This window comes from Phascolarctos cinereus, unplaced genomic scaffold (genome assembly GCF_003287225.1).
Source record: "Phascolarctos cinereus isolate Bilbo 61053 unplaced genomic scaffold, phaCin_HiC Scaffold_726;HRSCAF=1367, whole genome shotgun sequence".
NCBI classification, from domain to species: domain Eukaryota; kingdom Metazoa; phylum Chordata; class Mammalia; order Diprotodontia; family Phascolarctidae; genus Phascolarctos; species Phascolarctos cinereus.
In genome coordinates this window covers 144978330-145004896 of record NW_027556098.1, presented here as the reverse complement: position 1 = coordinate 145004896, position 26567 = coordinate 144978330, and the positions used below count along the sequence as shown (strand labels likewise).

At 35.9% G+C, this 26567-nt stretch overlaps 1 protein-coding gene across 11 annotated transcripts in view; it reads left to right on the top strand.

The window, feature by feature from the left end:
- RALB (RAS like proto-oncogene B) overlaps positions 1 to 25699 on the top strand; it is a 97587-nt gene extending 71888 nt beyond the window's left edge. For 7 of the 11 annotated variants that reach the window (XM_078146804.1, XM_078146799.1, XM_078146800.1 and 4 more), the window contains 6 exons: positions 2191 to 2272; positions 3046 to 3142; positions 5301 to 5468; positions 9168 to 9376; positions 15526 to 15703; positions 24012 to 25699. In XM_078146804.1, coding sequence (XP_078002930.1) covers positions 5355 to 5468; positions 9168 to 9376; positions 15526 to 15703; positions 24012 to 24131 — 621 coding nt within the window. In that variant the 5' untranslated portion in view covers positions 2191 to 2272; positions 3046 to 3142; positions 5301 to 5354 and the 3' untranslated portion in view covers positions 24132 to 25699. Of the gene's footprint in view, positions 1 to 2190; positions 2273 to 3045; positions 3143 to 5300; positions 5469 to 9167; positions 9377 to 15525; positions 15704 to 22591; positions 22630 to 24011 lie in introns of all 11 variants that reach the window. The other 4 variants (XM_020963098.2, XM_020963102.2, XM_078146806.1 and 1 more) reach the window with 2 other exon arrangements.
- The last annotated feature ends 868 nt before the right edge of the window (positions 25700 to 26567 follow it).

The following is a 26567-nucleotide window of genomic DNA, read 5'->3' as shown; positions in this document are numbered from 1 at the left end:
CTAGGCTTTTGATTGGTGAGTGTTCACCAGATGTAGCCTAGATCCAGGCCCACCATTTACTCCTTGACTATCTTCATTGCTTATGTTCCTCTGAGGGCCGTAATAAAATCAATACTACAAAATACCCTTCTGTATATGTGTTGAGTTTCTTTATTAGAAAGTAAGCTCCTTGAGGACAGGGACTATCCAGTTTGTTTGTACTTGTATCTCTAGTGCTTAGCACAGTGCCTGGCACATAGTAAGCACTTAATAGATTCTCTGTCATTGTTAGTGATTTGGAACAGTTTTTCATATGGTTGTTGATCATTTGTGTTTCTTCACTTGAGAATCACCTGTTCGTATCCTTTGTTTTCTTATCCTTTGAGTAATGACCAGATTATTATAAATAATTTTGTTTAAATATTAAAAACATTGGAGATTAGTTCTTAATATTTAATACTTAAGTAAAAGAATTCTTAATAGTATCTATGCTCTTAAGCACATCTTAGATGTAGAAGTAGCATTGGGTAATGGTAGAGAGAGCCAGCTTCTTTGGGCAGGGCAAGTCACTAAACTCAATCCTTCTGTATCTGTCCCTTCCCCTTCCTTATCTAGTTGCCTTAAGTGTCCTCCCCACCTTTCCCAGATAATCCTTTAAGCATAGTGGAAAAAGCACTTGCTTTGGAGTTGGGTCCTGAGTTCAAATCCTCATCTGTGTCACTTTGGACAACTCATTTAATACCTCTGGGCTGCAGAGAGTGGAAGATGGACTTTGCTATCCTTTAAGATCCCTTGAATCTATAAATCTATATTTCTTTCAAGTAAGTCCGATAGTTTAAATAGCGGAATAGCTGCCTATCTTTATTGGTAGAGGGAATTCCCTTACAGGAATTCCTTTCACTGCTGGAAGCATAAGTCCATACCAAACATGCCTCTCCTCCCACCCAAATCAAAATAGCTATTTTAAGGTACTTCTAGATTTCAACTGTCAGATCTCCCTTTCCAAGATTTATGTTGTTAAAACCAGGATGTATATTATAAGTAGCAACTCTATAATCTCTTTTATAATTAAAAATCTGGATAAGGGGAAGAAGGAATAAGCATTTATTAAGCGCCTACTATGTACTATTCACTGTGGTAAGCACTTTATAAATATTAACTCATTTGATCCCAAAACAATCTCAGAAGTAGGTGCTATTATTATCCTCATATTACAGTTGAGGAAACTGAGGCAAACATAGGTTAAGTAACTTGATCAGGGTCATGCAGCTCCTAAGTGTCTGAGACCAGACCAGGATTCAAATCTTTCTCTCTCTAAGAACAATGCTTTATCCACTGTGTCACCTAGCTACAAACAAGCAGGCAAGTTTACTTTCTAAGAAATGTGAACTTTAGGATTAGAGAGGGCAGAGTGGAGGCATAAGATGAGTTTTATTTTTATCTTTAGAAAAACAGTTTAAGCCTGACCTTTGTATCTTTCTTTTATAAACCTATCTTTTTAATCTTAACTTTATTTTAGTTTTCTTTTGAACTTATGTCAGTACTCCTAGCCCTTGCTTTTTTCCTTCACAATTTCTTTTGTCATACATTTTACTGTTTTGTGATATTCAAGCCGCAGCAGCATCTGTCTCTAGGGATCACAGTAGAGTAGGGCTTCTTAACTTTTTCATATCCTGAGTCCCTTTGGCAATCTGGTGAAGTCTGTGGACCCCTCCCCAGTATACTGTTTTTAAGTGCATAAAGTAAAAAATTCAACTAGGATGCTGGATCCCTGGTTAAGAGCCCATGAAACAGAACATCAGAAGTCCTGAAACCTACTTTAATTTAGCAAGTACTGCATTTGTGCTTTCATCTGTTAGAATGTAGAATTTATATGCTTACTTAGATCTTTTCCCCTCCTTTTACCTAAAGTTAAATGGTTTTAGACTTGAAATGAAAATTTTCAAAGCCACAGACCATTAAATAGGACATGTTGGAGGTGAAAATTTTACATGATGAATTTTTGTATAATGGATAATACAGTCTTTTACAGATTTATTTAAATACTAAAAATCTATCTCTCTCATATACAACAGTATCCAAAGCTTCAAAATAGTTTTCTAACCTATTTTGCTCACTATACAACTAAAAATCATAGATTTAGAAAAGCTTGTATGATGACTTAGGGATGGAGAAAATGACATTTTTTTTCTTTCTTTTTTCTTTTCTAAGGCAGTTGGGGTTAAGTGACTTGCCCAGGGTCACACAGCTGGTACGTGTCAAGTGTTTGGTTTGAGACCGGATTTGAACTCAGGTACTTCTGACTTCAGGGCCAGTGCTCTATCCACTGTGCCACCTAGCTGCCCCGAGAAAATGACATTTTTACAAATATTTAGCTTGTTCCTGTCTTTTGAGTGCATATAGTATCTTATTATATATGCATCTAAGTGTCAGAGCAAAACCTTTTTTTTTTTTGGTTGAAATAACTGCTGACAATTTCCTAACAGGCAGCAATTATATGTATTGTAGTCTTACTTCCCAAATATTTTGAGTGATTTGAACACTTAGCCTTTGAAATTCACCTGTTTCCTCCCCAACCTCCCAAGCAATTAAGTCTAAAGAAACCTTAAGGTGATAAACACCCCAGTTTCTTAGCCAGTGGAAGAATTAGCTAGCTAAGGTTAACAATTAGAATCACAATTTCTAAGTCTTAGAGCAAAAATTAATAAGTTAGCAGAAGCTGATTAACAGAAACTTTTAAAGCCAATTAAATCTTAGAAAAAGCCAGAGAAAACCTAAGAACAAAACCTTAAAAATATTGAAGGATTTATTTAATTTTCCACATAATGATATATAAATTTTTAAAGCCATATACTAAAATTACAGAAAATGTGAAGCTTTTTAGGACCATATTTTTTAGCCAAAGTTGGAGTAGAGGTGGGTGATATAGGAGAACTTGGTAGAGCTCTGTTCTGTTGGAATAATGATTGAATTGTCTAGTTTGAAGATATTGGAGTTTTTGAGTCAATAACTAAAGAAATAACCATCAAATATTATATTAAACATTTCCTTTAATTAAATTTTCAGGTCTCATTGAAAGAAGAAGGTAGTTTGTGCTATTTTCTCAAGGTAAAGAATGAAGACTAATCTTTCCTGAAGAAACTGAAGTAACATTTTAATTACTGTAAGTGGATAAGTCAATTTTTCTTGGTAGCAGAGATTTAGTATATTATTTATTTTAGCTCCTCTTCCTTACTATTGTGGGACAAATTGATCCAGATTTAATAAAATCACGGCAAATGTATTAGGAAAAAATAACCTTCCCCTCCAAAATATCATAAAACTATTTAGGTAAAATTAATATTATAGTATTGACAACCTTCTGGCTAAAGTATAAACAATCAAGAGTTCCCTTTTATTTTCCTATTGCCTCTGGTATGAGGTTTAACTTTATTTTGTATATAAAATGGAAATAATTGTCTCCTCAACTGTCTCTTGAGGTATAGGAAAAAATCAATTAATCTTAGTGCTATTAATGATAAAAATAAAATTTGATTAAAAGAATTAAATGAAGTTATTTTTGTGTACGTTTATTTTTCTAAACCTTAACATATATTTTCATTTAGAAAATAATTGACTAAAGAAGTAAGATCTTTGTTTCAGATTCAACTGCTCAGTCCTTTGTGTCTTTATATTTATTCATTTGAGAGTAACTTTAGTAGGAATAAACTGATTTCAATCAGATTTGGTTTACTGTTAAAGGGTGTGGATAAACCTCTGTTTATTTTTTTAAGATTCATTATTTATTTTTAGTTTTCAGCATTCACTTCCACAAGATTTTGAGTTCCAGATTTTCTCCCCATCTCGTCCCTCCCCCAACCCCAAGACAGCGTGCGTTCTGAATACCCTTTTCCCTAATCTGCCTTCCCTTCTATCTCCCCCCCACCTTCTGTTATACCCTTCCTCTTCTATTTTCCTGTAGGGCAGGATAGACTTCTATACCCCATTGCCTGTATATCTTATTTCCCAGTAGTATGTGAAAACAATTTTTAACATTTGTTTTTAAAACTTTGGGTTCCAAATTTTCTCCCTTCCTCCCTCCCTACCCACCCTCATTGAGAAGGCAAGCAACTTGATACAGGTTATGCTTGTGTAATCTTGCAAAATGCTTCCAGAGTAGTTATGCCATGGAAAACTGACTATATTTCCCTTCATCCTATCCCCCCCCCCCGTTTATTCTATTCTCTCTTTTGACCCTGTCCCTCCTCAGAAGTGTTTGCTTCTGCTTACTCCCTCCCCCAATCTGCCCTCCTCTCTATCATCCCCCACCCACTCTCTTATCCCCTTCCCCTCTATTTTCCTGTAGGGTAAGATAGCTTTCCATACCCAATTGAGTGTGTATGTTATTCCCTCCTTAAGCCAAATCCAATGCGAATAAGATTCACTCATTCCCTCTCACCTTCCCCCACTTCCCCTCCACTATAAAAGCCTTTTCTTGTCTGTTTTATGTGAGATAATTTACCCCATTCTACCTCTTCCTTTCTCCTTCTCCCAGTATAATCACCTCTTACCCCTTAATTTTATTCTCCAGATATCATCCATTCATCTTCAACTCACCCTGTGCCCTCTATATATCAGTCTATCTATACATATAACTACTCTAATACTGACAGAGGTCTCATGAGTTACAAATATCATCTTTCCATATAGGAATGTAAACAGGTCAACCTTAATAAGTCCCTTATGATTTCCTTTTCCTGTTTACCTTTTCAACACAAATATGAGAATCAAGTTAAATTTGGTTCTTTATCCTTTAAATTTACAGTGTTGGGTAGTGGATTAAAAATATACCCAATTCTCTCCATTTATAGCTCACACCAGTTCAGATGGAAGCTTTTATGAGGGGGGAGGAGGATGACAGACTAGAGGATGGAAAATGGGGTTGTATAAATTCTGAGCCTGGCACAGACATTCTGTCCTGTGGCAGTGATGTGGAGGGTTAGGGAGTGGAATCTACCACTCAGGGCGGTTTGGTCATTCCAAATGAGGAGACATGTGGCAGTTTGTAAGATGTTAATTTTCCTTGTTCAAGCTCTTTCTCCCTTAACTAGCTTGCCCAATGAAATAGGCAGGACCATGTGTGCTGTTGCTTCTCACCTGGTTTGACTCCTATAATTATTGACTTTCTGAACTGTGGGAAGCTTTTTATTGCTTTCCCATGTCAAAAGTTTAGCCCCTGTTTGGAAACGTGGAGCTTAGGCTTTGGTAGAGGGCATGGATTTTGTTTTATTTCAGTTGGATAGAGAAAAAAGTGCCCCTAAGTCTTTGTGCTTTTTTACCAGCAATTCTTCAACAGCTCCTCGAACAGTGCTCAGCAACCCTAGACAACCAGCACAATGGCTGCAAACAAGAATAAGAACCAGAGCTCGTTAGTTCTTCACAAAGTGATTATGGTTGGCAGTGGAGGGGTGGGCAAATCTGCACTTACCCTTCAGTTCATGTATGATGAGGTAAGATGATTAAATCACAAGTTGTCCAGCTCATTTACCTGTTGGTACAGATGTCCCCCTTTCAAAAAGATAAAAAGTTTTTTCTTAGTATGTATTTCCCTATGTGCCCTCTAGGGTTATGTAACCAATCAACCCTGTAAAAGTTTCCTGAAGAGTGAAAGGTCTGCAGCCTCCTGTGAATCTCAGCAAGAATAAAATTTATAAATTGTTGATATCAGGTAGGTGATTTAAACTTTGGCAGGGCTGGGTAGGGCCTGGAGGGGACGTTTCTTTTCTCTTGCTTTTATTCCTCTTGTTACATTTTCTTTGGTCCTGCTGTTTGTGGAGAAAAGGGAGGAGAGAAAGAGAGAAAAACTGGTAACCTTCCATTGTGAATGGGCTGATCATGTGTTTAGCCTTGTGAAAAGTGAACTGTGGAATAGAGGGGAACTGAATTGAGTTTTCACAAGGTCTAGACTCTGATCTTCTTTGCCATAATTAATAGATGTAAAGTTTTCCCTACTTTTCTTCCATACAGCAAGAGTGAGGTTTGGCTTTCTGTCTCTTCCCCATCCTTGCCAAAGTTTAAATCACTTACTTGATGTGGGTGTCATAGTCAAAACTGTGCTGCATCTGGTGTGATAATAGATATTATATTGCATATAGTTTGGCAAAGGACCCACTGCTCTGTGCCCCAGATGGAGTGTTCTTTGCTGGTCCTGTTTAGAAGGGGTAGCAGAACTGCTCCTATGATATTCTGCTTTGTGGTTAAATACCTTCTTTGGTGTCCACTTATCCTTACTTCATACCGCAAGCTAAAATGGAAATGCAAACATCTGCTTGATTAAATGAAAGTACTATTTGCATAAAAGGAGAGACAGATTTGGACCCTAGATCAGAGAGATTGTTTTTCCCTTTGGTGACTTGTGGGATGGGGAATCATGGGATGAAGAAGCAGGATCAGAGAGAGAGGCTTGCTAAATTGAGAGAGGGAAGATTCCCACAAAGTATGGCCGGGCATTCCCAGATTAGCAAACCCAGAATTCAAGTGCAGAGCAGAATACCTGTTAGTGTGGTATAGAACACTGGATTTGAAGTCAGAGGACTTGCCTATAATTCCCAGGTCTTTTATTTACTCCAGTGTAATCTTAGGTAGGTCACTTTTTTTCTCTGAGACTATTTCTTCATCTGTAGAATGAAAGGGTTGGACTAGACCATTGATTTTCAAAATGTCTGCAGACCCCAGGTGTTCTTGAGACACTTTAAGAGGGGTCCTTGAGGTCAAAACTATTTTCATTGTAGTATAAAGACATTATTTGTCTATTAAAATGCTCTTCCCTCTTCCAGCTACATATCTGTGTGAGGCTGGATTTTCTTCATATATTTCAACCAAAACAACATATCACAACAGATTGAATGCAGAAGCAGATCTGAGAATCCAGCTGTCTTCTTTTAAGCCAGACATTAAAGAGATTTGCACAAATATGTAAAACAATGCCACTCTTCTCACTAAATTTTTTTTGCTTTGGAAAATAGTTATTTTTCATTAAATTGTTATTTAACATATGAATTGATTGTTATTTTAAATGAAATGACAAGTGTAAAATTTAACAGTTCCAATTTCTAATATGGTAAATATTAACTTGTATACTGAGATAAGCAAAAGCTCTTTGGGATCTTCAGTAATTTTTAAGAGTATAAAAAATTTGATAATTCCTGGACTAGACAATATCCAAATTCCTTGTAGCTCTTAATCCAGGATGATGAAGGCTGTGAGGACCAGCCCTATCCTTGGCTCCTAAGCCTTATCAGTGCGACTGCTTGAGCCATAGATGGATAAAATTTTTTTTGAAGGGGAGGATGACTAGAGGAAAAGAAGCAAGCATGGATATGAATTGAGTCATTTTCTAATATTCCCGTTCTCTGAAATTGGAGTTAGGTGGTATGGTAGATAGGGTGCTGGGTCGGGAGTCAGGAAGACTTGAGTTCAGATCAAGTCTCAGACATTTCCTTGCTGTGTGATCCTGAGCAAGTCACTTAGCCTCTGTTTGCCTCAGTTTCCTCATCTGTAAAATGGGAATAATAATAGTGCTTACCTCCCAGGGTTGTTGAGAGTATCAAATGAGATAATAATTGTAAAGCACTTAGCATAGTGCCTGATACATAGTAGGCACTATATAAATACTTATTCCCTTCCCTTTCCCTAAGTAGTATAGTGGCTGGAGTGCTGGAATTACAGTTAGGATGACCTGAGTTTGAATCCTTTCTCAGACACTTATTAGCTATATGTTTCCGAGCAAGTCACTTAACCTCCTTGGGTCTTAGTTTCTTCATCTGTAAAATGAGGATAAAAATAGCACCTACTTCACAGGGTCATTATGAGAGTCAATTGAGATGATATATATAAAGTGTTTGTAAATGCTAGCTATTATTATTAGTATTGTGATCTGGTATGTGTTCAGGTCTGAGGAGAGGACAGTTAGTGGGGTAATATGACAAAGGAAATACAGTTTAAGCCTTTTGGAAAGGAAAGAGGGAAAAAATGGGTAAGAGGAGACTTGTATTTTTGTTGTCCTTATTTTATTTTCTGTTACATACCTAGTTTTACATTTGAAGATCAGGTTTCATAGGCAGAATAATAGTGACACTCTGGGAGTCAGCAGTTTTAGATTTTTTGTGAAATATTAGCAGGTCACTGCCTCTCAGTGTGGTTGAAGCTTAGCATTCATTTCTAAGTTTCTCTAATTAAGTGTCCCCTGCACTGATGCTCAGAAACCTGAAGATAATAATGGTATAGTTGTGGCAGTAATGGTTTCTGTAGTAACTGGCAAAGGGGACATTGGTGTTAATGTGAAGGGTAGGTGAGAAAAAACAAAAAAATACAGGTTTATAAAGATTTTGTGACTACTGAATGTTTAAGAATTACCAAATAACAACTTTAGAGGGAATTAAAATGTTTGTCTTTTCCTGTAGAATCAGTCTAGTTCATGTTCCCTATCTTTCTAAAGAGTCTCATTGCCTGTTTTCCTAGCTGAAAAATGTAAACATCAGAGTTGTACTCTAGATGTCTAAAAATGGCATACATTTTTCATTTAACAATGAGGTATATGAATCAGGACATCCTGACTCCCAGTCTCAAAGGAATAAATGGAACTTTAAAAAAAAAAAACCTAATCAGCTCAAAAATACTTCAATGAAAGTAAAATGAATCATGATATTCAAAGGAGGTTTTTATCAGTAACATTTTTTAATCATGGTGTCACATTTTATACCTACTGCATTCGAAACAAGTTCGACTTCAAAAATGAAGATATATTAGTGTGTTTAGGAAGAGATGGGGGAGAGAGATTGTGAGGAAGGTGCTTTTATAAATCTCAGGGTGCTATAGGTGTTCTTGTTTTCGTGACAATATTACCAACTTATCCTATCTGTTCTTCAGTTTTTCCACATCTGTAAAATAAGGTTAATACCTGTCTATTTTACAGAAGTATTCAAAAGACAAATGAAATGATAGCTTATATGTTGCTTTGGGGGAGCTAAACCACCATGTAAATGCAGAACATTAATAATAGTTATACAATGAAGACATTATATTACATATAGTAAGCACTCAGTAAATATTTTTAGTTTATGAGCAAAGTATATGTTTGTAATATTAAAATTCTGTTTTTGAAGTAGTTTAGTTATTTGATGACATTACTTGTGTGTCGTGTTCTCTAGTTTGTAGAAGACTATGAACCTACTAAAGCTGACAGTTATAGAAAGAAAGTGGTCCTTGATGGAGAAGAAGTGCAGATAGACATTCTGGATACGGCTGGACAAGAGGATTATGCAGCTATTCGAGACAACTACTTCCGCAGTGGGGAGGGGTTTCTCTTAGTCTTCTCCATAACAGAACATGAATCCTTTACAGCCACAGCAGAGTTCAGGTATGTTTTTAAATAAAAGATATGTGAAGGCTCTTGAAGTCTTTTTTTGTCCTCCTTCCTTATAGCCTTGGTTGAGAAGCAATGCATGCCAATAACATCACTCCCAGTGTAACTAGTTTAAAGATGTTGGGACTTCTAAATAGAAGTATAGCTGTCTGTTTTTTCTAGTATTTGTGCATCAAAGCAGTAAGTAGTCTGTACTAGATTCCTTTTGTGGACCTTTTGGCTCTTGCTTTTATGGTTACAAGTATTGGAATCTTATCTTCTCTAAAAGAGGACCTGATGATTTGTGTTTGTATTTATATGTGTGTGTGTTTCATATATGTGTGTATATTACATACACATACACACACAATATTTGGTGATCATATATTTGTATGACTCCTAAGAAATAGTGAGTGATTAATGTGACATACTCATTTTAAAATTTCAGTGGAAAGTTGGCATTGATTGTATTGTGAGGTTTGTTTATGTAGGACATTGACAGGAGAAGAAAAGATTTGACTTGGAACTACAGAGCTTCAGAATTTTCAGAATTTTAATTTCTTTCTATTTTGGAGTAGAATAAATATATATCTTATTAATTGTACATTATTGAGGTTTAAAATACTTTCAGTTGCTAATCTTCTATTGTAAAGAAATAGGATCTTTGGGATACAGTCACTGTTTACCTTGATACTTCCTTCAATCAAAATTCCCCATTTCTCTTGGGGAATTAAATATTTTCATCTGTGCTTCTCATAAGCAGTTACCAGTTATTGTAAGTAAACTTAAAATATCTTAACCTCAAGGGGACTTTAACAACCAGACAAAAAAACAGACAAAACACCCAGTATTTTCTTTTCCTTTCTTAGCAAGTTCTGATCAGAGAGTCAGGTGACCAACAAAGGGTGAAAATGAGGAAGCTAATTTTTTTGTCCCAAGATTTGTAAGGAGCATCATTGAGCCAGGAAGGCCTCAAAGGTGAAATGAAGGTAAATAGGAAAATATGAGTGGAAGGCAACAAAAGAAGTATCTCAGTTCTTCTGTTGTATAGTTTTGAGTCATTAAAGTATATTATCTTTTAGCATGGTATATAATTCCATACAACTGTACACGCATAATACAGTAGTGTGAAGGACCCTCTTTCCTCCTGAAGAAAGAATCTAGCATAATATTGGAGTATAGTTATGTTCCTAGAAGTCTCTTTTCAGGAATTTCCTTTGCTGCTTCTGTTCCTTGTGGACCTTGGTTGCCAAATGTAGCAAATGTACTCATAATTATTTTCACTTTTTGGAGGGATGCAGACTTTGTTTTTATACCTCTTCAAAAGACAAAAGGGACACGAACATCTTATTCTTTCTTCTGTTCTTTTGTTTCCTCATGTTCTGTGGTTTACCTAAAGGGAAAGTAGTACAGTTATTCTCAGGAGAAAGATTATGTCACTCTCTCCTTTCCAACAAGTCTAGCACAAAAATGACATTAGTGTTCTTTAATGGTTCTACATCAAGTCTTTGTTTCTTCTTGAGAATTTTGTGATAATGTAAAGGATAGCTCTGAAGGGTGGAAAGAGTGTTTCATATCTGTGCTGGATTCTTAGCTCCAGGACTCATTTTATGTCCAAGGGCAAATCACTTAACCTCTTTGAGTGAAAAGTTTCTGCATATGTAAAATGGAGATAATACTTGCACTGTCGACTACACTGTGTTATTGTGAATAAAGTTCTATGTAAACTTTGGCTACAGATTCCAGAAATGGCCATTTTTTGTGATTGAATAGAGAATAGGTAGAGATCAATTGATGATGCAGTGACTTTTATGCTACTTTTTACTTTTAAAAAATAAACTGGGAATGGCACTATATTCCTGTAAAGGTTTTTTTTTTTTAAGGTTGTGGGAGAGATACAGGCATGATTGAAGGCATTAGAAAAGGAGCTGGTATAGAGAGGGAGAGATTGAAGGTAACTGATAGAATGGAGATGACAGAGGGGGCAATTCTGTTGGAGGAGATGGGATAGAATGGGATCACTAATTTAGGAGGCATACCTCTCCACCTGACCCTTTGAAACTAACCATAAATTTTCATCTTCTTGTGCTTTTGATAGGAGATCATGTTTTGAGCCTATAAATAAAGTCTCTTTTTAAAAATTATATGCTTAAGAGTGACCCCATATCAGTCAATTTCTAAACATTTATTAAACATTTACTATATATTGGGCACTGTGCTAACCATTAGGAATACCAAGACATCCCCCCCCCATCCTTAAGGAAGAGAATTCTATTTCTAATTTTAATGGGGGAAACAACATGTAAATAACTAGGTAAAGACAAGATGTATACAAAGTAGACGGAAGGTAAATTGAAAGGAAAAAAAAAGATATTAGCAAGAGGAACCAAGAAAGGCCTTCTGCATAATCTGGGATTTGAGTTGTCTTAAAAAGGAGACCAGGGAAAATGGGTGTGAGGAGGCAGAATATCCCAGGCATGGGGAATAGTCAGTGAAAAGGTCTGGAGGTGGGAGATGGAGTGTCATCTTCAAGGAATAGCAAGAAGACCAGTGTAGCTAGATCATAGATTATGTGTAGAAGAGTAAAGTGTAGTAAGATTGAAAAAGAGAAGAAGAGACTAGATTTTGAAGAGCTTTAAATGCTAACCAGAGGAGTTTAATAGGCAATTAATAAGACTTCATTGAGTAGGGAGATGCTGACATGGTCAGATTTACACTTCAGAAAATCACCTTGACAGTTGAGTGGAGAATTGGAGTGGGGAGAAATTTAAGGCAGGGAAACCAGTTAGAAGGCTATTAGGCATTAGCCGAAGCAAGAGGTGATGAGGGTCTGAATTAGAGTTGAGGTTGATGAGTGGTGAGAAGAGGACATATGTGAAAGCTGTTGTGAAGAAGAAACAACGAGATTTGGCAATTGATTAGATATGTGGGTTGAGTGAGAATGAGGAGTGGAGGATGACACTGAAATCATGAGCTTGGATGATTGTACCCTTGAAACGTTTGAGATGTCATAGTTGTTTAGGAGGCAAATTGCAAACATCTGCTTGTTCCTTTTCTAATTTCAGAAGATTCCGTTTCATGTGCTTTTAATAGACTATGTGAAAAGACATGCTTTTGTTTATTTATCATTATATTTTCCCACCACATAAGGCATCATACGTTTATATAGGGGACTTTATTTTCCAAAAATTATATCCAGAAATAGAGGTAGGAATCCCTTTGGGGCTTCCCTCTGCCCCAGCACCCAGTTACAGTATCTTGGTTAACCTTTGATTTTTTTTTTCTGTTGATACTGATTTTGTTTTGGTCTAGACCTGTGACTTCACTGCTGTGAGGTATTCCAGTGAGGAAACTTCCTCCTGCAATGTAGACTGGCAACCATTCATAGTCTTGAGAAAGTTGTTTGGTACACTGAGGAGTTAAGTATCTGAGGTAGCACTTGAAACCAGCTCATTCTGACTTTGAGGCAAACTCTTATCCACTGTGCTGTGATTCTTGCCTCATTAAAATCTCAGTGTTTTTAAAATAAAAGAAGTTTAGTTTCTAGTGAATAAAACATTGTAGGTTATAGCTATATTAATTTTAAAAAACTGTATTGATGATTTTTGTTTTTCAGATAAAACTATTTCCCAGGATCATCTCCCTGCTATTGAACCCTCCTTGTAACAAAAGAAGCACAGTTAAGCAAAACTCATCAGTACAATGTCTGCATTTGACAATACATGCAACATTTTGTACCCTTAGAACCTTCCCTCTCCCCACACACCTCTTTCCCAAGATAGGAGAAATATGTTTTATTGTCTTTTTGTTTAGACCAAAGATAGTCATTGCAATTAATTTGAGTTTAGTTGCCTTTTAGCAGTGTTTTCATTTACATTTTTATAGTTATTATGTATCTTCTTCAAATTCTGCTTTCTGATCTATGAACTCTTAAGACTGAATTTCCCCAGGGGCAGCTAGGTGGCGCAGTGGATAGAGCACCGGCCCTGAAGTCAGGAGGACCTGAGTTCAAATCTGGCCTCAGACCCAACACTTGACACTTACTAGCTGTGTGACCTTGGGCAAGTCACTTAACCCTAATTGCCTAAAAGCCAAAAAAAAAAAGACTGAATTTCCTTCAAACAGCTTATTTGTAAGATTTAGAGCATAAAGAAGACAAAATTTGCTTTGCTTAGAATCTAGGCACTGTCCCCCAAATTTAGAAGACAGACACATTTTTCCTTCTAATGATGAAACTTTAAAAAATCTATTAGAATTGTTTTTCATTTTCAGATCTCCTAGCTGTTTTTCTATAATTCATTTTTATGGTATTCCTTGAGAAAAATTAATATAACAACAGTTCCTCTCCCATTTTCCTCAGGCCTAATAACACTTCAGATTCTTTCTCCTTCCCCTAATGTCCATGGCATTTTCTTCTACCCATTCCTGTGAAGAGGATCCATTCCATACATCTCCTAAACCTATCTGAGTCTTCTCACACCTTGTCTTGTGCTTTCCTATAATATGCCCTCTACTCAGATTTCCTTCATCGTGTCCACCTTCCTGATCCTGAGGATACCTTCATCTCTAGGATTGCAGAAACAGAACTTGGAGCTTCATGTGCCATTCTTAGGGAGAAGTGGCTGTAACTGTCCAACCCTTGGAATTGGCCAACCCCAGAATTGCCACTCAGGAACTTTCCTCATTTTTGTGTACATCTGGTCATCAAGATTTGTTGAACTTTGGATTAGAGTATTTCTTAAGGATTGGTTGATGAGAAGGGAAAATTCTAAGCTTGGGGAACAGCCAGTGCAGAAGTATGATTATGGGAGATGGAGCATGATGGATGATGAACTACAAGTCTATCAGTATGACTAGAGTGCCTAGAGTGCATGCATGGGAGTAAGGTGTAAGAAGAATGGAAAGACAGGAAGTGGCCAAGTTGTGAAGAGCTTTAAATTCCTAACAGAGAAGTTTGTATTTTATCTTAGAGGTAATAGAGAACCAATGGAGTTTGAATAGTGGGGATGCTGTGGTCTAATCTGTGCTTTAGGAATATCATTTTGCCAGCTGTGTGGAGGATGGATTGGAAAGGGGAGAGATTTGAAACAGGAAGGCTCAATTAGGAAGCTGTTACAGTAGTCCATGTGAGAGGTGGATGAGGGTTTGAGATCTAAGGTGTTGGCTGTGTGAGTGGGGAGAAGGGGACACATAGGAGAGATGTTATGGAGAAAGAACTAATTGTTTATATGGGATAAGTGAGAATGAGGACTCTGTCATGATGCTGAGATTGCAAACATTTGTGACTATAAGGATGGTGATACCTTTGATAGTTATATTGTTAGCTTAGTTTACCTTTTCATTTTGTTTTCAGTCTGAAGAAATACTTTGAGTTTGGAAATTGATAAGAAATTCTGGGGCTTCATCTTTACTGCTTACATAGTGTCTTATAGAAATTTGATAAATAACGTTGATAGGACTTTTTGGAATAACTTACCTATTTACACTTAAGATACTGAGTGATTAGGACCTTATACCTTAAAAATCCCTCATCATTCAAATGTTAAATATGTTGGAATATACATGCAAAAACATAGAAGCATATGAAATTGTACTTTGCATATGTATCTGATGAGAGAGTGAACTTTGTAATATTGCCATTTTATATTTGGGGTACATTGTGTATCTGAACTTAAGAAAAAATAAACTATTTGTGAATAAAAGAACATGAAGATTACTATATGGCAAAAATTAGTTGGGGAAGAAAGGGAGGAGCTTTACTCAGCTGCATGTTGGAAGGAGAATGCCTACCCCTTTGGTCCTGGCAGTTGTCCCTGAGCTTGGAAGAACTTTGTGTCTCCTCAGTCTGCTAGCTCCAAGTCAGCTGCCTCAGCAGGCATTGCAAGACTGCCATCAAGCTCCACCTTGAGGAAGTGCTGAGCTCCCTTTCCATTCCAGAGACATTCAAATATTTATTTATTTGTGGGGATGCTCCTTGCTCTTTTAATCTGATCTAAATTATGCTTAAAATGCAGTGTTTCGAATGTGCCTCCTACAGAAACTTCTTGTTATGCCATTATGAAGTCTTCATTATTTCTAAGACTTTATGTGTTGTTGCTTCTGTCCCTACTGATATGACATACTACAGTCTTGTCAGCTATTTTATTTTTGATGTAATGCATTAGGGAACAGATTCTGCGTGTTAAGGCTGAAGAAGATAAAATCCCTTTGCTTGTGGTGGGAAACAAATCTGACTTGGAAGAGCGGAGACAGGTACCCATTGAAGAGTCTAGAAGTAAAGCTGAAGAGTGGGGTGTCCAGTATGTAGAGACATCTGCCAAAACTAGAGCCAATGTAGACAAGGTATGGAATTTCTCTTTTTCTTTTAGGATGATATAAGACATAATAAAATGTTTATCATTCTTAACTTTATGGTTATAAAGAAACTTACAGAAATTAGAATGCAATCACTGGGATTTTTCCAAATATTCAAATTGATTAATTTGAGTATTTTGTTACTAAGCAATACTATAAGAAATGTTGGAGTTTCTTTTTTTTTCCTGTTAAAACATCAGAAAAGAGTTAACTCAAAAGTTTTGATTCATAGTGGATAACTTTGTTAAAGCATATTGAATTTTTACATAATATTTGAAATAAAGTTAAGTAATCAGTATGTTTTGGGTCAAGCTTGTTGAAGGAGGGAGGGATAGCCATTAAGTACTTCTTGTTTTGATCTCTTATTGCTAATAAGGAACAGGGATAATTCAGTCAATCCACTTCATAGAGGAGCCACTACTACTAAGAAAACATTAGCCAATTAGCCTGGTTTGGTTTTTATTGAACTTGGGTATTTCAGTTCTCTCACCCTTCAGTACCAAAAAGCACTAAAGCTACCTCTTTCTAACTTGGTGTCTAAACAATATTCATTCTTAAGGTCTAAATTCCTTAAATCTTTTTTCTCTTTTGGGTAGCCAAAACTTTTGTGAGGATATCTAGGATGGTGAGATTGTCATAAAAATTAAGTTTAGGAAAAGTGGAGCAGGGGTGGAAAAATTAGGTACCAGGGATTGCTTTTAAAGAGTACTTTTTTTTTTAAAAAGCAGATATGATTTTATTAAGTCAGTGTACTTGTCCAGAAAAACAAAACAAAACAAAACCAAAACCAGAAAGATGTGGCTTTTCCCATGTGCCATCATTTTGCATGGTCTTGTTTTTCAAATTCAACATATCACTTAGCAATCACAGAGTTAGTGATCTCTTTATATTAGTTTTATTGGCATCTGGACTTGGATCAAGGTTTTCATACATTTGTATGAATTTTTTTCATTTGGGGAGAAGAGTTATCTTCATTATGAAGAAAGAAGAGCTTTTATACACATGTGGCCAAGTATTCTGAACTAGATGTAGGGAGAATTCTGAGGAATAGTGTTACAGGATATTCACTATTAAGGACTCTCTATGAGTTATAAGCATTTTGGGGGATTTCTGTTAGGAAGATATAGTCCTACCTTCTTTAGTTAAGAATGTCTCATTGTGAAACATAACCAAATAGCAGAACATTGTTTAAAAGTCTGTTTCATTTCAGTCTTTATGTTAGTTGTTGTGTAGTTCCTGACCTCTGCTTCCTTTGAAATTAAGTGATCCTTAATCTTGGAGATAATAATAATAATAATAGTAAATGTCAGATATTGACTTTATTTTAAGCAAATAAGGAAGGCTTTCTCAATATGAAATCACTGATGAATATGTTTCTATCCACATCTGAAATTTGTTTCTCCCTTTTGGACAAGCTTTACCTGTCAAACCAGAACAAGCAGGATCTTGAAATAGTCGTATTGTTTTCACTTATAAACAGTTTGTGTGAAAGAGAACTGTTTTTCAAGACAGCTAACAACTGTTTGTGTCATCTGTTTAAATTGAGTCATCCTTTCTCCTCTGTTGCTAGAACAAAAATAACCTGAAATGTGTGTTTTATTGTTAGTAATTCACAGCTGATGATAAGTGTGTCAATTATTGGCTGGTGGTCTTTTAGGTAGTAAACTTAAAGTAAAGAGTACCTCTAGTACTTTAGGTCCAGAGTTTTCATTATCTGTTGGGGAGAATCTTTTATTGTTTGACACTACTAACACAACTGTGCATGGAATCCTATGCAACAGAGAAGTATATTCTTAGGAATAAGAGAAGGAAGGAAAACTGTGTAGTGGGAAGAGCACATGACTTGGGTCAAGTCTCCTTAAATTACTGTTTATGGAACTCTTTGGACACAACTACAAAACACTCTTTAAAAATATAAAAATAAAGATGGTGGAGTAAAAGCAGTGACTTGCTTGAGCTCTCCCCCAGCCCCCTCCAAATGTCTGTAAAAAATGGCTCTAAACAAATTCTAGAGCAGCAGAACCCACAAAAAGACAGAGTGAAACAAATTTCCAGCCTAAGACAACCTGGAAGGTTGGCAGGAAAAGTCTGTTGTGTTGGGCTAGGAAAGGAGCACAGTTCAGTGTGGGCTGCACAGGCTGTGCAGGTGAAAGCCAGGCTTCAGCAAACCTAGAGCAGTGCTCAGGGGATTGAATCAAAGGGAGCTGTGGTGGTTTCCAGACTTCTCAACCCACAAAAACCAAAGACAACTTAGAAGGTCAGTAGGAATGGTGACCTTGGTGAGAGAGGAGCTTGGTTGGGCCCCAGTTGCAGCGCAACCCTGGGACAGAGCTCTTGGCCCACAGATTGGGGGGGGAATCAAGCAGCTGATCAGAGGGGGATTGCTGGGATCTCTTTGATGGTGCTGAGGCAGGATTCTCATGCTTTGCCTGTGCTTGGATCTGGGTACCAGTTCTGGGTGGTGGTCCTGTGGTGAGGAGGAGCTCTGGCAGGGTAGAGCTTGTGGTGGTGGTGGTGTGGAGGGAATCCTTCTCACAGTTCCAAGGCAGAAAAGAGTGCTTGTGGTCACTTATAGACCAGAACACAGGCCAGGAAAAGAATAAATACCTTGCCCTTGATCATGCCATCTTGGAAGAACTGAAAACTTACAGGTCCCTAGAAGTATCTCTGAAAACAGCTACACAAAATCTTCAAAGCTTGGGACAGTACATTCTCCATACTGGAAGCAGATCCCTATCTTAACAAAGAGTTTGAAAGTCAAATAATTGGCTGGGATCATGAGCAAACTGCGCAAAAAAAAGTCAGACCATGGAATCTTACTTTGGTGACGAAGAAGATCAAAACATACAACCAGAGGAAGACAACAAAGTCAAAAGTTCCTATATCCAAAGCAGAATTGACCAAATGGAAAAGGAAGTCCAAAAGCTCACTGAAGAAAATACTTCCTTAAAAATTAGAATGGAGCAGATGGAAGCTAATGACTTTATGAGAAATCAAGACATTATAAAACAAAACCAAAAGAATGAAAATATAGAAGACAATGTGAAATATCTCATTGGAAAAACAACTGACCTGGAAAATAGATCCAGGAGAGATAATTTAAAAATTATTGGACTATCTGAAAGCCATGATCAAAAAAAGAGCCTACACATCATCTTTCAAGGAATTATCAAGGTAAACTGCCCTGATATTCTAGAACCAGAGGATAAAATAGAAATTGAAAGAATCTACCAATCACCTCCTGAAAGAGATCCCCAAAGGAAAACCCCTAGGAATATTATAGCCAAATTCCAGAGTTCCCAGGTCAAGGAGAAAATATTGCAAGCAGCCAGAAAAAAATAGTTGTGGAAACACTATCAGGATAACACAAGATTTAGCAGCTGCTACTTAAGGGATCAGAGGGCTTGGAATATGATAATTCCTGAAGGCAAAAGAGATAAGATTGCAGCCAAGAATCACCTGCCCAGCAAAAACGAGTATAATCCTTCAGGGGAAAAAAATGGAAATTCAGTGAAATAGAGAACTTTCATACATTCTTGATGAAAAGACCAGAGCTGAGTAGAAAATTTGACTTTCAAATATGAAACTCAAGAGAAACATGAAAAGGTAAACAAGAAAGAGAAATCTTAAAGTTGAATTGTTTACATTCCTACATGGAAAGATGATATTTGTAACTCATGAGATCTTTGTTAGTATTGGGGTAGTTGGAGGGAAAAAATATGTGTAGATAAAGGGCACAGGGTGAGTTGAAGATGAAGGGATGATATAAAAAAAAATTAAGGGGTGAGAGGATTATCTTGGGGGAAGGAGAAAGAGATAGGTAGAATGGAGTAGGTAAATTATCTTACATAAAACAGACAAGAAAAAGCTTTTACCGTGGACAGGAACTGGGGGAGTGTGAGAGGAAATGAGTGAATCTTACTCTCATCGGATTTGGCTTAAGGAGGGAATAACATACACACTCAATTGGGTATGGAAATCTATCTTACCCTACAGGAAAATAGGGGGGGAAAAGGATAAGAGAGGGGGAGATGATAGAAGGAAGGGCAGATTGGGGGAGGGGGTAATCAGAAGCAAACACTTCTGAAGAGGAACAAGGTTAAAAGGAGAAGAGAATAAATGGGATGGGATAGGATGAAGGGAAATATAGTTAGTTTTTCACAACATGACTACTATGGAAGTGTTTTGTATGACTATACATGTATGACCTGTATTGAGTTGCCTTCTCAATGAGGGTGGGTAGGGAGGGAGGAAAGGAGAGAATTTGGAACCCAAAGCTTTAAAAACAAATGTTAAAAATTGTTTTTACATGCAACTGGGAAATAAGATATACAGGCAATGAAGTATAGAAATCTATCCTCCCCTACAAGAAAATGGAAGGGGAAGGAGATAGGAGAAGGGGGAAGGTGATATAAGGAAGGGCAGATTAGGGGAAGGGGTATTCAGAATGCACTCTCACTTGGGGTAGGGGAAGGGGCGAGATGGGGAGAAAATTTGGAACTCAAAATCTTGTGGAAATAAATGTTGAAAACTAAAAATAAATAAATTAATTAAAAAAAACCGGGGCAGCTAGGTGGCACAGTGGATGGAGCGCCGGCCCTAGAGTCAGGAGGAACTGAGTTCAAACACTTGATATTTACTAGCTGTGTGACCCTGGGCAAGTCACTTAACCCCAATTGCCTCACCAAAAATAAATGAATAAATAAATAAAAATAAAAACAGATTTAAATAATTGGAGAGGTATTAGTTGCTCATGTTAGGTCATGTCATATAATAAAAATGACAATACTACCTAAATTCATTTATTTGTTCAATGCCAAACCAGTCAATTTACCAAAAAATCATAAAGCTAGAAGAAATTACATTTTGTCTAGGTTACAAAAAGTCAAGAATCTAAGAGAATAAAAGCAAGAAGGAAGGAAGCTTAAATAATACCAGGTCTCAAATTATACTACAAAATAGTCTCGAAAACTATTTGCTGTTGATTGAAAATCAGAAAAGTTGATCAATGGAACAAATCAACAACACAAAATACAGAAGCAAATGAACACAATAACATAGTGTTAACCAAACCTAAAAATCTCAGCTAGTGGGACAAGGGCTAAGTATTCAACAAAAACTGATAGGAAATCTGGAAAGCACTGTGGCAGAAAATAGTCTTAGACTAGCTTTCACACTACATACCAAGATAAGTTCCAAATAATACATGAGCTAAATGTAAATGTTATATTACACCTAAATTACAGGAACAGGGAAAGAAATAATTTTTACAGCTTTGAATTATTGAAGCAAGATATTGAAGGAGTCACAGGAGATAAAATGGACAATTTTGATTGCATAAAATTCAGAAGTTTTTATGTAAAATGGATGAATTAGGAGGGCAACAGTTAGCTGGTTAAAAAAGAATCTTTGTAGCAGGTTTCTCTGACAAAGTCTGATATCCAAGTTATATGAGGAAGAGATTAAAATATATAAGAATAATAGCTATTCCCCTTTAGATAAATGGTCAAAAAATGTGAGCAGGCAAATTTCAGAGGAAAAAAGCTATTCACAGCTATACAAAAATGCTCTAAATCATTAATAATAAGAGAAATGAAAATTAAAACAAACTCTCTAGGGGTTCCGTCAGATTGGCAGAGGTGAGAGAAAAGGAAAATCACAGCTATTGGAGGGGTTGTGGGAAATCAGCCATATTAATGCACTGATGGTGGATCTATAAATTAATTCAGCCATTCTGGAAAGCAATTTGGAACTATGCTCCAAAAATCACATATCCTTTGACCCATCATACCACTGGTAGGTCTGTACCCCAAAGAGATTAAAGAAAAAAAAAGGAAATGATTAGTATATACAAAAAATAGCATTTTGTTTTACATGGAAACTAAAGGGATAATCATCAGTTGGGAAACAGCTTTATGGTATTTCAATGTATTTTGTATTATACTGTAAGAAATGATCAAAGAAATGGTTTCAGGAACACCTGAGAAGACTTGTATGAACTAAGTGAAGTGAGCAGAACCAGTAGAACTATGTATATCAAAAAAATCACATTGTAAAGAAAAAAACAACTCTGAAAGACTTAAAAAAATTTGATCAATGTGATGCCCAACTTCCACTCCAGAAGACTGATGATAAAGTAAAGCTGCCTGCCTTCTCACAGAGAGGTGATGGACTCAAAGTGCAGAATTAGGCATGCATTTTTGGACATGACCATTGTGTAAATTTATTTTGCTTCATTATGCATGTATGTTATAAGTTTTTTTTTCTCCTTAGGGAGGCTAAGAAATTGTATTTAAAAAAAAAGAAAGCAAAAAGGGTCATTGAAGCATTTTTTAAAAAAATGAGCAGAAGCAAACAAAAGTTCAAAGGTTCACAGATGATCAGAAAAACTTCAAAAGTAACATACTGAATTTATGATATAGTTTTCAAAAAGCAAGCTTTGCATAATAATGATTTTGTGGTTTCATGTAGAATCTTCATTTGCTTTACTTTGGGTAGCAAATACTGAAAAGATTTTTTAAATGTCTACTGGTATTACTTTAATATTTCCTCCCCATCTTGCTTATCTATAAAAAAAGAGGGGCTTCAATTAAATGATTTTCAGGGTTTCTCCCAACTCTTAATGCTGTGCATAAGACGATGAAAAAGTTTTTGTCCTTTTTTGACTTGTGTAAGGGTGAGCATATCCATCCAAATTGTGTTTTTTAGGATTCTTTGGAATCAAAACAAATACTTTTGATTTGTCTCCATCAATTTCTGAGAGAACTGGGTTTGTGAGAAAGGGATGATTCATAATAGGGATAAATGACTTGTCCAGGGTCTCACTACTAGGAAGTGTGTAAGGTTATATTTGAACTCAGGTGTTTCTGATTTCAGGACTGATGCTCTAGCCATTGTGCCACCTACCAGCCCAGGTATTTGTTTCCTTTTTCTTTGAGAAGATCTGAAAATGTTTAATAGCCTTATCTTTTTTTTGGGTGGAGGGGAGGGTTTATACAAACTTTCTGGAACACTAGAGCAAGGGTAAGGGTTGTTCCTGTGAATTGAAGATATAATAAAATTTTGAAGCTATTGGGTATAAAAGTACAGGCATACGTCAACAAAACACTAGAATTAAAAAAAGGTAAATGAAAAGAATATACAGTATTGGTGGATTTACAGTTTTGGGGGATTGATAATCACTGGGATAAGAATTATCAAGCTCCTGAGAATTTCAGGGCAGAGTATAGCATAGTCATCGTGGAATTGCAAAAATTTATCCCAGCAACTTTAAGGTCACAACATTAAAGTTGCACATTGTAGTACAAAACTCCTAAGAGCATTGTGAAATTGGGGGGAAGGTTAGTGGTGTTGGAGATAGACAGTCCTTCAAAAATTTATTATATCCTCAGTTCATAGGAACAACTTATCCTTGCTGTAGTGTTCCAGAAAGTTCATATTAATCCTTTCCACTCCCCAAAAGAGAATCTGGGAGAGTTATCAGAGGCTCAAAGAGAGTTAGTGACTTGTGCAGAGTTCCCAAGCTAGTTGTGTTGTTAGTGTGTTTCAGCATCTCTGAATCCATCATTGGTCAGAAATTGATCAAAATTCTTATAGTGACTTTCAGTTCTTGTCTTTTTATATTATTGTAGTTGTAGCTGTTCTGTTTTCTTTGCTTTCTGTTTTCAGTTCATACAAGTTTTCCCATGTATCTCTGAACTTCTCACATTTGTCATTCCATTTGTTCATTAATATCCTATAATTTATATACTGTAATTTGTTGAACCATTTCTCAGTTGATGAGTACCTGATATTTCCAGTTTTCTGTTTCTACAAAAAGTGCTGCTATGAAAGTTTTAATTAAAATTTATAGACCCTTCCTTTAGGTTATATGCTCAGTAGAGGCATTTCTGGATCAAAGGACATGGACTGTTTAGTCACTTTTCTCACATAATTTTATGAAGGTTTTCACCTTCTTTCTGCCACTGTATTTTGTTTTTGTGCTTCACAAAAACAATAACAACAAGCTTATTTTAAAGCAGATTGCTAAATGACTAGTAACAATTAAGAATACCCTTTTCCATTCTCTTCTTTTGATCATTTACATGATATAAACATCATTAATCTATTCAATTGACAACTATATTCAAGTAATTTTTGTTCTTTGCTTTAGGTCCTATGTTCTTGGCGTATTTTTTTTTACTTTTTTCAAATTTAACTTTGATTTGTGCTTTAGCACATCATTCTGATTTTATTGCTTTGTATAATTATGTTTGGTAAAATGGCCTTCTTTTCCCTCTTCTTTATTCTCCTCTAGGTATTCTTTGATCTAATGAGAGAAATAAGAGCAAAGAAGATGTCAGAAAACAAAGATAAGAATGGCAAAAAAAGCAGCAAAAACAAGAAAAGTTTTAAAGAAAGATGCTGTTTACTGTGATTGCTGAGAACATGGATCAAATCTGTCAGTTGCCACTGAGAACATAGTACTGGATTCATGAAAGGAAGACTGTATTTCTTTACTTGTACTGTCTTTTCTTTTTATTCGATTCATGCATTACTTCTTTAAATGAAAAAAAAATTGTGAATCAGTCAATAGCTGGCAGAAAAAATGACTCATTTTCCATGGAGTGAAACTATTCCTCTGTCAATTTTTTTTAAACTGAAAGCTTAGAAACAACAAACTTAGTACCACAAGCAGAAAGTAATCCAGTGTTAATTTTAAAAATACTGTATTGTAGCTTATGATATTTTTCCAGTTTATAACATCACCATTTCAGTCAGAAATTAAAATTTTCTTGTTTTCTTTAGGTTTGGGGAAGGAAAACCAGACTTTCTTCTACACACAGCAATCTAACACTTTACCATTTTATTAATGGCAGTCAGAAAAATCATTAAATTACAAAGCAAGTGGTTTGTTTGTGTTTAATGACTTAAGTAAAATTGAGTGACTTTTACAGTCAGATTTTCTTAGTATTTCCCAGAAGAGTCCAAAAAGTAGCTAAAATGTAAATTTGAGTTGTCTCAACTAGGTCATTGTGAAGTTCATAAACCTTATTCATACACACTTAAGGTATGAAATGTAATCTGTCCTGGCTTTATTTTTGTTTTTCTTTTAATATTTAAATATTGGCTAGTTTTACCTTATTGTCTGGTTCTTCCCTAAGGGTCCTAAGATTGTGTCGGAACTTTAAAAAAAATGCACTTTCTTATACTTCACCTTTTATAGCTTTTTAATTAAAAACAAAACAAAACCAACAACAATTATCCCAAAACATACTTTAAAATTTCATGCCTATGCTAGCTTCACACAATAATTGGCATTAACAATTTACAAGGACCATTTTATCCCCAAAGTAATTGTCATCATTTAAAAATTATATTTTTTCTAACAGCACTTGATAAACTCCTGTGCATGGAGTAAATGTTGCTGATGCTCTACTTTGTTTCTTTACCTTGTTTAGTTTAATACAAATGCTTTGGAAGAATGATGAGCTACAGTTGTAACCTAAAATCATGAAGCCAGAGCCAGTGCCAGACATTTTGCTACCTCTCACAGAATTACTCAGTAATTCTAAATTTAAATCAGAAAAACGGTGAGGAGAGTGAAGGTAGGCCACTGCCATGTTCTCTCTGGTTGCAGTTTTTCATATGGTTTTCTTCTGACAGACATATTAACATTTAGAAAGAGATTTTTAATGATGGAAGAAAAACGGTTAAGTGTAGCTGTCCTACTTGCTGCTGCCATATTTCTAAGCTGAGCAATCACGCAAATTTTGCCAGAAGGAAGAATAATATGGTTTTAAAAAAAAAGTAAAAAGTTAGCTGCCTTTTCTTTTCAGTAAAAATGAGACTTCAAGTGTGGGTGCCAAAAAGAAAAACACTCTCTATTTTATTGTTACAGAAATTGTAAAGATTATGATTTTGATTTGGAAAACCATCTTGTATAACTTCCCAATGAATCATGAACTTTTTTTTGGAATAAAAAAACAGACAAAAACTTCTGAATTTGGGCCTTTTTATTTTACGTTTTGTTACCATTCATTCACACTTTGTTGAGTGTACCTATATAGTATGCAAGGCACTCTGCTGGTGAGGTGAAAAGGAGTAAAAAGAAAACATTCTTCCTTTTATTTATTTTCTCATGCTTGAATCTCTACCACACAAACATTATTATTTGTGTTAGCTCTCTGAAATTGGAGAAAAGAAACAAGATTACAAATATTAGTGTCACTTTAATCTTCATGAATCCTTCATTGAGCTATTATTCAATGTGATTAGCTTTATTCATTTAATTGAGCATCACCTTTTAGAAATATTTATTGAGATCTCTCAAATAAATCTAAATGTATGGTGAGGAAGTATGTAAATTAGAGAGCACAACTTTAAATCTCAGCTCTATCACTTTCCTTTGTGACCCTGGGCAAGTCACAACTTCTGTGAACTTGTATTTCCTCAGCTGTGAAAGGAGGGAGTTTGACTAGAAGGCCTTTAAAGCCTCTTCCAATTCTAAAACTGTGATTCTGTGAAGTAGTTTCCTAGATTTTCTGATTCTGTCTTTTCCCCACATTTTGCTTGTGTTACATAGACGATCTTGTGACTGGTTTGGAAAGCGTGTTTGGGATGTATTTGTATTGTGAATACTAGATATTGTAACTTGGACTGTGGAAATTCCTTTTGGTATTTGTAATTGGTGTTTTAAAAAAATCATGCTTAACTGAATAGCAATAACTAGAGATGTTTAGTCTTTATATTAAGGATTTGTATAGACACTTATTTTCATTTGAAAAACAAAAGACAGTTTGCCTTATTTGAAAATTTGAGATAGTCATTTATTAGCCCACTGGATGATGTTAGTGTCCTATAATTTGGACTT